This window comes from Melanotaenia boesemani, chromosome 22 (genome assembly GCF_017639745.1).
Source record: "Melanotaenia boesemani isolate fMelBoe1 chromosome 22, fMelBoe1.pri, whole genome shotgun sequence".
NCBI classification, from domain to species: Eukaryota; Metazoa; Chordata; class Actinopteri; order Atheriniformes; family Melanotaeniidae; genus Melanotaenia; species Melanotaenia boesemani.
Window position 1 is genome coordinate 3,112,286 of NC_055703.1, and position 11,740 is coordinate 3,124,025.

At 37.7% G+C, this 11,740-nt stretch overlaps 1 protein-coding gene across 7 annotated transcripts in view; it reads left to right on the top strand.

Annotated features, from left to right (window-relative positions):
- The window catches only part of enah (ENAH actin regulator), a 145,571-nt gene extending 139,750 nt beyond the window's left edge, over window positions 1-5,821 (top strand). For all 7 annotated transcript variants that reach the window (XM_041975830.1, XM_041975829.1, XM_041975828.1 and 4 more), the window contains one exon: window positions 1,426-5,821. In XM_041975830.1, the coding sequence (XP_041831764.1) occupies window positions 1,426-1,463 (38 nt within the window). In that variant the 3' untranslated portion in view covers window positions 1,464-5,821. The remainder of the gene's footprint in view (window positions 1-1,425) is intronic.
- The last annotated feature ends 5,919 nt before the right edge of the window (window positions 5,822-11,740 follow it).

Consider the following 11,740-nt stretch of genomic DNA (forward strand, 5'->3'; position numbering starts at 1 on the left):
ATTTTAAAGAAAATAATCCACAAACACAGCTCATTTTTTTCATTAGAAATGTGACTCAATTTAAAGTTAAAATGGACTGAAGTGTTAACGTCCCTGAAAGTTTTCTTTTGAAGACAGTCGAGTTTTTCCGTCTTTGTTCACAGCAGAACCGCCAACCGGAATAAACTCTCGCAAACGCGTGATTTTAATTTGCTCCTGGGATTTCATCATCCCAGGAGGCTATTTGAATAAGCCAGCCCCTCTTCCACGCCCAAAACCACCTGCTCAGCCTGCCGCAGTCCTAATTAGCAACAAGTTGTGTGAAGATGTGGAAACGGCGTTCCCATGTCAACCGCTCGGTTGTCCGTTGCCAAAACCAACATCAAAATGTTTTTATTCTCCCTGTGGCAGTGGACAAAACTACCAGGGACAAATGGATTGAATTAATTTTTGATAATAATCTACCTGCATCTCTGCCATCTATTTGCACCTGAATGTTTCAGTAATTTGGGACAATTTCAGGCTAAGATGGCATCAACCCAGTGGTTGGAAAGAGGGGCAATTCCAACTTTGAGCAGCTCACCATCAATGCAAGTTAAACTGACACAGCTAATGCTAATGCTAACGCTTATGCTAAGGGATGAGCCTAAAAGTTTAACCCCCTGTAATGTACAAATGAGCGCGTGTTTTCTTTTTTATCTTCTCTCGGTATCTTCACTCCCAGGCTCGGAGTTTGGTTCAGACATGGCTAAAGTTTTGTAAGCTGCTGCGCGGTCAGGTTCGCTCACCATCACTAAGCTGTTGGTGTTTTGGAGTCTGATGCACTGTGCATGCACTGGCCCAGCCCCCCTTCTGACTCTGGCCTCCCTGCAGCCAATCAGTGCACACCTCATTAACATTATTTAAATTAGTCAAAAGCTTGCATGAACTCTCCCGAGACAAAGTTGTGGTATGAGCAAAGGGTCAGAACAAGCTCTATGTTAGATTTTTTTTTTTTTTTTTTTTGTATGTGTGTAATAGGTTTTCAAAATAATATTTAAAGACACTTAGAGGACAGTGGATACATGGAAAGACCAGGTGATGACACCTTTAAAGGGAAAAAACAACCTTTCCAACAGTACAAGATTTATTACCAAGAAGCCTTGTTACAACAAAGAAATAATAAACAAAACACTCAGTTATGGACTTTTTAAGTATTTTCTTTCACTGAGATATGTGAGCCAAAGAGTTTGGATGGTCTACAAATTTTGTAGGAGCCTGAAGAGCGAAAATCTTACACTGTTCATGTGTTAATGTATTGTTCACTCCTTTCTAACAATACATCCCATCAAGGTGTAAACCACATATTTTTTGACACTGAAGGATGAAAAAGTGATGCAGGGTGATAACTTAAAGGTAAGGAAATGTTTTGTTGTGCATTATTGTCTATGTTCTCTGTGTCTTCAGCAATCAGGGAGGAGCTGGGCAAGTCCAGCACAGCATAGAGGATCCAGCTCCCTGCTCGCAGCATCTACACCCACGTGACCTGACAGACCACCATGGCCCATTTAAGATATGACAGTTTAACAGCATAGTGAAGACACAACAAGAATGGTGGAGAGGATGACTTTCAGCAGTCATATTGTTCTACATAGGAGACAGTGGAGGGTGAAGCACTGTCAGACAGAGCAGCAGTGGACAGGGTGGTGGCAGAAGACTGTGATTCTGAGGATCCATTTGGTGAGACTTTAGCTTTCCACTTCCCCCTCTCACCCTTCCAGTTTCCCTCCTGCTGAGAACATTGTATCCTGGAGGACAATGCATTGTCTGGCAGAGAAGTGGAGTATGTCTTTATGCAAAGATGGCTTCTCTCTATTTATCCTACAATAAAAAACAAAAACACACACACACACAAAACAAACAATATTGAACTCTTCACTGATACTCCATTAACCATAAGTGAACAGAGCGATGAATCAGAGCTGTTGTGATTTACTATCAAACATTTTATTACAAAGGTTTGGAGACAGGAAGAATTTAGGGAAATAAAAAACTTTTCCCATAATGCGATAGGGGTAGCATGTGTGCATGAATGTGTAGGTGTGTGAATGAATGAGTATGAAGGACTGTAGTCCACCACTGCAGGACACTGTAAAGCTTGTCTTCCTCAAATACTATTTTAACCTAAATATTCACAAAAAGATACATTAATTTAGAGTGAAAGTATCTATTAAACATGTCTGTCTGTAGATCTATGGCCATATCAAGTAATTCAATAACCCAGTGTTTTAAATGGGATGTCCTCTTGTCTTTTTTTTGATTGTAGTTATAATCAGAAGAATCGTCATCTCCCTCCTCAAGTGAGATGCTTTCCAGTTATTTCTTGGTTCATACTGTTGGAAGGTTAATAAATTAAACTCATAGCCATCTAGCAAACTTTCGCTCATCAAGCTAAGTGAAACACAGCCAGACATGTAGATAGAACTTTTCCTTCTTGCATGTTTCGGTTTGCAAACTTTCCTTCACCCTTTGCTCTCAGTCTGTCCTGTCTGTTATGTTTAGGTGCTCAGTTTGACAGCGAGGGTCGTAAGTCTGCCACGAAACTGCATTATAAGCAATAAGTGTAGCATTTATCCGAAGCACCACCACACATCATTTTAGGTGCCTGTGTGTCCGTTGCAGGCCTCCTGTTGGACAGTGCTGCTGTGTCTCAGCTGTGTGGTAGATTTTCTATGAAATTGAATGCTAATGTGAAATAACATCAGCGTTTCATGAAACTTTTTTTTCTCTCATCTAAGGAAATCTAAAGATGTTTTATGTCAAGCCACATTTTTTTAAACTTAAGTAAAATTTTTAAAGAGGCACCAAACAACCCAAATGTGTAACAGAAGATTTCCATATGGGGACATTAATGTGCCATTTACTCTTATACCAGTGCTTGCTGATGGTTTTTTTTTTTTTTTTTTTGGCCTTTTTCTTCTTGCTGCTGTCAAATCCTTTACATAAAAAGCTGGATTTTCCCTGTGTTATGTATTGCTTTATTTGGGAAAAAACACATTTGTTCCCACTTCTTTCAGTTCAGTGCTCAGTTTCTTTATCTGAAAGCTCTATGTTCAATCATCTTGAGAGGGATATGATACAATTTGATAGGCTGATGTGTAAACACTGATCAAAATAAGAGTTCAAATTCCACGTTACAGTTTTCAGAGACTTTAAATTCTTTCCCCTCAAAAAGCCCAGTCTGTTGTGACTAGGGCCCGACCGATAAATTGTCAGGCCAATTAAATCGGCTGATATTGGCCGTTGTTTTCCCGATTATACGCCGATTTATTCTTACTTTCTGATAAAACAGTAAATGCTGTTAAGTGTCCGTCTTGCAGAATGATGTCCTTGCAGCTTTTGTCCACTAGATGGAGCTCTGACTCCAATAAATCCCACAGTCATCCCGTCTTTTCGACAAGGTTAGCTAGTACCTAGCCAGGTTATATTAAAGCAGTAGGCCGAGTGGAGCTTGCCGACAGGTAAGTTTATAATAATGTTGTGAAATTAATGACTCAGCATGTGTCCAGTTTCAGTTTAACTCAATTTGCCATGTGTAATGACGAGTGACGCGTGCTTCATTGTCGGTCAGCTTTTTATTTACGCTGCATTGTTGAAATTGGGCTAAATTAGCTTAAGGTGCTCCCTGTTTATGTTAGCAAAAACATCGCTGTTGTTATCCCAATTTAGCATAGCATTAGCTGAGTAGTCAGTAACTGCAGATATAACATAAATGTATAAAATATCTGAGAGTACAGAACGAGCGTTCGTCAGTCCGTCAGCTGCAGGTTGAAGCGTATTTTAGGAGGAGAGATGTGAATGCAGCACCAAAACTTTATTAATATTACAGTCTGTCTTCACCACCGTCATGGTGTCTCCCTTAGTTTTACTTTGTCAGAAAATACCAACGTGACCGGCTGTAACAGCGACTCACTATGTGTTACAACTAGTACCAGATCATTTCTGACATTATACATAAAATACAACCCTATCAAAGATGACATCTTGTTTTTACATTTCAGAAAAGTGTGTCTGGTTCATATATGATACATGCCACGATATATTTCATGGCAAAGAAAATATTGGAGTAAAGAAAATGTAATTTACCATTGAAGGGCATCAGAAGGCTGCATAAATAATGTTTAGCTAACGTCACTCATGTTGGTTATATAAGCCATATATATATTTTCCTACCTGTACTTTAACCTACTTATAATTTGCATCAGCAAGAAGTACAAAACAAGGTATATTTAATTAATTCATCATTCATTTATGCAATTCATTCATAGGTTATATATTTTAATTGTCCAGTTATTGAATGCTTAGTTGAATGTTTCTGTTGTAAAGTTAAACATATGAGGACAAAATATTGTGAAAAGTAAAATGTGCTGCCTGTAATTCATACATTTGTTGGTGTAAGCGTTACTTAACCAAAAATTAAGTTAATTTATTCATTATATACTTTTTAAAAACTGCTATTTAATCGGTAATCAGACATTTTTTCTGCCAAATATTGGAATCGGTATCGGCTTTAAAAAAAATCCATATCGGTCGGCCCCTAGTTGTGACTGATCAGCTCTAATCAATTTATTCAGCACAACCTCACACCATTCTGCATCAGCTCTGTTGAAATCTGACATGCAGATAAAAAGTCTGTCAGGGATGTTCAGTTCTGGTCCTCGAGGGGCTCTATCCTGGAGGTTTTAGAGGTTTTCCTGCTACAACACACCTGATTCAAATGAATGGATAATTAACAGACTTGTGCAGACCTTGACAAACTGATGGGGAGATCCATTTAATGTGAGTCGTCGTGCATACATATAAAACCTGCAGGATTGAGGCCCGTGATGAACACAGTTGGACATTCCTGGTCTTTTTTTTTAGTGCAAATTTAGTATAAACACATTTTTAATTATTTAATTGGAAATGACAACTTAAAAACACCATTAAGAATACCTGACAAATACTTTTATACTCATCTTGAACCAGACAGTGGTCTGGAAGTGATGAACAGTACCAGATACAGAAGATCATATACAAACTTGTAAGCCTTAAATTTGGTATCACATAACAAGTGTGTGTGTACCATAGCCACAGTTTACAGTCACTGTTCTGCTTTTTAAGTGTGAATTGCTTTTAAACTAAATGCTCCTACTGCTGAACCCAGTTTTAGTTAGAAATATGTAGGTACTAATTGCCCAATTTGTTATGATTATGACCAGATTTCAAACTTTGTGTCCAAGAAAAAGGTTTGTCATCAATGGCTGGCTGTTGGCTGCTAGCACCCGTCCTGGATGTCATTCTGTAAAACTGTGTCTAAGGGCTTTGACGTACATACTGTAAGACAGCACATATAGGAATTTCCTCGTCAGTTTCTGTCATTTGATAGAGACTGGGTCAAAAATACCTTGAAAAATAAACAACATAAAGCAGAATTTCTAGACTCAATGTAGCTGAACTGGTGCCATAGCCTTTTGATTTGAGTGTGGAGGAGTATTGGCATCATGTTCACAGGTTCAGGTTCACTTCACACTATTAACTCATATTCTTATCCACTTTTTTCAAAAGCAAACATCCAGCTAAGAGGCTCACTGTATTGAGTGTTTCCACAGAAGTGATTGCACTTTAAGACAGAAACTTGCAAAGCAATCAAACATCCTCTGACAGCAGTTGTCCGAAGCATCTCCGCCAGCAGTGTGGCTCTCTCACCAAAGGATTTAACCCTGAAGCCTCCTGCTGAGCATCATCACTCTCAACAAAGTCGCCTTTTTTTTCTTTGTATATTTTTTGTCAATAGATTTACAATATTACAAAAAAAAAGACAGAAGGTGATGTGGCAGCAGGGAAATGTTTTCAAAGAGAGCTCTGTGTAAAGGGATTGGTGCCTTGTTCCGAAGTTGCTAGTAATAAAATGTAGAAACTGTCATTATAAATACATGTAGTTATCGACTAGTCTTAATAAATTTTCATCCTACACACAATCACTTGAAGGGAGAGTTTAGTGATACTGCTACTGGGTACTGTTCCCCATTAAAAAAAAAAAAAAAAAAACACATGTTTGCACTGAGATTACATTTTATACACATTTTATAAATTACACACAAATTCTACACACATTATATATATATATATCTATATATATAATTGAGAGAGAGAGAGAGAAAAAAAAAATAGTTGTTTAGAGCTCCAGATGACTACAATGTTCCCTCATGTCATTTTAATGTCACTGATGTTGGACAGTTTGTTTAGCAGCTTACCTTTATTTACATGAAAGTATTTTTATGGTCCCCTGCAGCGAGGTCTTCTTCACTTTAATGCTGGAAACATTTTTCTTTGTATACACAGTTTTCTGCAGAGGGAAGTGAAGCTGTGAGGTGGCTCTGACTGTACTAAGTTGAATTCTTCTTTAATCATTCACCATACTGTTCACATGTTAATCAGTCATTTCTTACATGCTAATATATTGTTTTGTTTGAGCAAGTAAAATAAAAGTTCCAATACAAGAAGAGAAGTTGTCTCTTTATGAACAATCATATTCTTAACCCTTATGCCCCCCTCAAGCTTCTTGGTTTGTCCACATTTCTCGTGCGGTGATCATTATGGCTGTGTTACGGTCAGTGGCATCATGTTTTGCATGATCGCTTTTTTTTTTAATCCAGTGTCTTTCACTTACATGCCTTTAAACTCTGTTTATGATTTTGCTTCATCTGGTGATCTTCATGATCAGATATTTGTTTCGTGTGTGTGTATTTGAAATTTTTTCCTAATTAACATCAAATCATTTTAATAATCAGAGATATTTCACACACACACAAACAAATCAATAACCCCCTGGAAGTCCCACGGCTCCTTAATATAACTGGTAAAAATACAGGAATTTCCTGCATCTTTCTACAATGGGAAACCAACTGAATCTGGTGGAATCACAACTAAATAAGAATAAATTCTTTAGAACTCTAATAACTGAGATGAAAAAAAAATGCAGTTTAAATGAAATTAAATGAGCGTTTTTGGCCAAGAAGGTCACCACAATGAGGATCTGATACTATATAAAAATACAAGTGCAATCAGTAAAGATTTTGAAGCTAAACTTTGACATATCCAAGACTCTGATCACCACCAACCCCCTCATATTTATTTTTTCAAAAATAATTCATGGTTTGCATGTTTTTAATTAATAATTCAAATATATAAACTGTCATTTAAAGGGTTAAAAGTCTAAAAGGATTGAATGTTTGGTAGTTTTGAGCAGGTCAGAAGCTGTTTAAATGATTTATGGGAAAACAAAGTTAGAAAATATAATGATTCATCCATTTCCTGCTGCTTGTCTGTGTTCGGGTTGCAGGAGCAGCTGCCAGAATGGTGGATTCTGCCTGCCAAAAATTTATTGACGAAGCCTAGTTGTCAGTAAAACAAAGAAGTACCTTGAAATGGTTACCGTTTATTCATGCATGTTCTATGGCGTCAAAGGCCTAAAAGTCGATGAAGAGAATGACGGCATCAGATTATACAAAATCAGAATAATCCAGAAGATCAGGAACTAAGTGAATATTGGTAGTTATGTCGGTTTTTGAAAAATCCTGATTGTGTTTCTATGATTATTCTATTTAAGCCAATTTTTAATGTTTGTAAAGACTAGGGCCAAAATTTTGTAGTCAATTGTCAAAAGTGTAATAAGACGCTTGCAGGTTTAGGGATGGAAACTAATATAACTCCCTGTTTCATTGTTGTCATTCCTCATCAACCCATGCATTGTCCATACAAAAGCACTTTTTTGTTTTGTTTTATATATTTATATATATGTATATATATTCAAAAATGCAAATTCAAACTCTTCAAACTGCAGCACTATGCTTTCACAGCCTCTTCATTTTATATATTTTGTCTTTGCAGCGCACCGTGTTTTCCTGTTCTATTGCAGCCCTTATGTGGCTGCAACACAAAGAAAACCTCAAACTGCAGATGCTCTGCCAGAGCCCTTTGTGTTCCACCTACAGGAAGTGTCAGTGTCTGTTTAAGATGATGCAATTGATCTGGTTGACAGCTTTAAAAGTGGCACAAGATTCTTTTAATCTTAGACACAAGCCCTATCCTACAAATGAGAAGTATAAGAATGTTTGTTGAAGTTGAATCCTTTCCATTAGAAATAAAGGGGAAAAAATATGGCAAACAATCAAACCCTTGATTATGCAATTAGAAAACGTGATAAATTCAAATTCAGCATAGGTTTCAGCTCACTTAGCCGCAGAAGCGTAATGTGCAGAGGCACACGCTTTGTGTGAGGTTGAGGAGGAAAAGTGCAAGTTATTGAAAAATTGAGCTCCTAAACAATGAAAAACACATTTGCTGTAACATCTTAGACTGCATCATCTATAGCCTCTTACAGAACCTCCACAAAAAAAGGATGATCCGAGAGTGTGCACACATCAAGTCAACATAACATAACACACCTGACAATGACTTTATGTCTACGTTAACAGAGGCAGTTGTAACGTAATGCTTTACCGGATTAATTAGAAATGCAGAGTAAGAGATTTGCTGTAATCAGAAACGGTATCAAGCATCTTGCTGCTTTACTGTTTTGGCTGCTCGTGTTTAGACTGTAAAGTGAGTTTAATATGATTTATTGTTAATTTATTAAATGAACTCAAATTTCCATTTATTTTCACAAGTGTGTATTATTAACTGCTACAGACATTAGGCGAATAATGTAAAAATGTGATGCTCTCTTCTCTTGAGGATCTTCTGGTTCAAAAAATTGAAAACAAAAATCATTTAATCTTCTGTATCCACGCTGCCTCAGAAGTTAAGGGATTGTCATTATATTCATTTTTAAAACCTGCCTGATGACTCATTTTTATGATCTGGCCTTCGAGCACGAGACTCTTGCTTTCTTGTTTTAGTGTTTTACTCTTATATCGTTTACTGCTGTATTCAGCTCTTTGTTCAACTGACGTGTTAAAGTGCTCTATAAATAAAGTTGAGATGAGTTGGGCTGGTCACACACTGCTGTGGGATGGCAGCATTAGTTACTGGTTTTGTTGCTTACTCTGATTCCAGCAGCAGCCCTAGATGATCCCACAAGTGTTCAGTGGGGGCAGACCTCCTCCACTGATGACAAACTTTGTTTTTCCAATGAGGGAGATGTTGCCCAACACATCACACTATCCCCACCAAAAACTGTTACCCTATCAGCATAAAATTCTCCACGTCTTCTCCACACCTAGAACCTACGATTCAGCTGCTGTAGACAGAATCTGGACCCATCAATGAATATAACGTTCCTCCAAATGTCCAGTCACTGGATCAAGTAGACTACACCAGTGCAAACGAGCATGGTGGAAATCATGGACGTAAAAACCAGAATCAGCTGTTTGGCAAAGATTTGGCAACTTTTTCAACCAACATACTCTGCTCATCCCACAAAAACTTTTTCCTTACAAATGTGACATTTTAAAGGGAAATCAACAGACCATAAATAGTGAAAAATTATAATCAGGAAACATTGTTACAACAAGAAATAATCAAACACTCATTTTCTTACTTTTTGTGAAGCCAGTAAAACCATAAAAACTTGATTAACCCAAGTTCCCTCCCTAAATTTAGCCCCCTCGGGGGACCTTCATGGACAAAAATGTCCATTCTCAATGACTGGTATAGAATCATCATACTCAAAACTACCAAACATTAAATAATTTTAAGACTCTTAACCCTTTAAATATGTCAGTATGATAATTTGAATTATTGCATTATTTACTACAGAAAATTAGCTATAAAACGATCTGATTTACGTGTATTATTTATGTCTAATGGTTGCCAGGCTTTCCCTTAGAGATAGGGTGAGGAGCTCAGTGATCCGGGAGGGTCTCAGAGTAGAGCCACTGCTCCGCATCAAGAAGAGCCAGACAAGCCGAGTCATGCTTGGGCATCAGGTCAGGACGCCTCCCTGGTGAGGAGGTCCGGCACGTCCCACCAGGAGGAGGCCCTGGAGAAGACCCATGACATGCTGGAACAGCTACATCTCTCGGCGGGCCTGGGAACGCCTCGGGATCCCCCCGGATGAGCTGGTGAATGTGGCCGGGAAGAGGGAAGTCTGGGTTTAACTTACAGACTACTTGCCAGTTAGTACCCAGTGCTGGACTGGCCATCGGCCACCACCCGGTGGGCTGATGGTGATTTTAGTCCGGGCCTTTTTTAAATAAACCAGTCTTGATTCTGGAGTTTTGGCTAATTACAGACCTATATCAAATTTTCCTTTAATTTCTAAAATTCTAGAAAAAATGGTTGTCAATCAGTTAATCAAGCATTTGCTCAGAAATGATATATTCAGTCTGGATTTAGGTCACATCATAGTACTGAAACCACACTGGTGAAAATCACTAGTGATCTTGCCTCTAATAGTGAACTTGTGCCTATACTTGTTTTATTAGACCTCAGTTTGACATAATTGTCCATGACATTTTATTGTAAAGGCTTGAAAATGTTGGAATTAAAGGAACTGCTCCAGCCTGGTTTAAGTCTTACTTATCAGTTTGTCCTTGTACATAACACGTCCTCTTCTTACTGCAGAGTCAAGTATTCTACAGGGTTCAGTTCTTGGTCTATGACTCTTCATCTTCCACTGGGTCATATCATCAGGCAACATGAAATCACCTTTTACTGTTATGCAGATACTCAGCTCCATGAGATTGAACTATTGTAATTCCTTCTTTGTTTGATATCCTAAAGTTGCAAAAAGCAGCCTTCAACTGATCCAAAACGCTGCTGCGAGGGTTCCGACAACGGCTGGTAGGAGAGAACACATTTCCACAATCCTGGCTTTATTGGCTTCCTGTGAGTTCCAGGATCTAATTTAGTTTCACTTATAAAGCTCTAAACAACCTGGCTAAAATAAACTCCTAGTCCCATACTGTCCCAACAGAACACTGCACTCTCAAACTGCAGGCCAGCTTTTGTTTCCCGTGTTTCTAGAAGGATCTGGGGAGGTAGGGCCTTCAGTTATCAGGCTCCTCTTCTTTGGAACCAGCTCCCAGTCAGAGTTCGAGATGCAGACACTGTCTCTACTTTTAAGACCAGGCTTAAAACTTTCCTTTTTAAAAAGGTCTATAGTTAGGCTCAGCTTGGGTCAGAGTTTATTTTATATCTTTTGCAGCACTTTGTGGTCAGTTTTATTCTTTTAACACTTTTACTTTTTAATTTGATTTAGATTAATCATATTGTTTTACTGAGAAATGTTACTGTCATTAACTTTTAGCCGTTCTGTTGATTGTTTTAGATTATCTTAAAGTTTTATACTATTGTAATGCTTTATTGCATTTTTGAAACTGTTTTCTTTGTATGAAGCACTTTGCGTTGCAGTTATGCTTGAAAGGTGCTATATAAATGACTTAAAATTACTGGTGTTACTTACCCAGTAAATACTGCATTCCCAACTAAAGAAATTACTTTTACGATTCTTAAAAGAATTTACCTGTTAATGCTGTGATCTCTAAATATATGAATATAGGTAATAAATGTTCATTATGTGATGCAGAAGGTGAAAATTATGCATTTTTATGTTAGAGAACCAGAGTATTCTTTAATCTTCTAATTGGTCACCTCTTTGAGCACCTGAACCTGGCATACTCCTTTAATCTAAAAGATATGTTTACTCTGAAAATCCCCAAAATAAAGCCCTTGAATATTTGATTAAGTTTTTCATATTGCTTGCAAAAATCTTCATTCATTAACAAAGCTGTCTAAA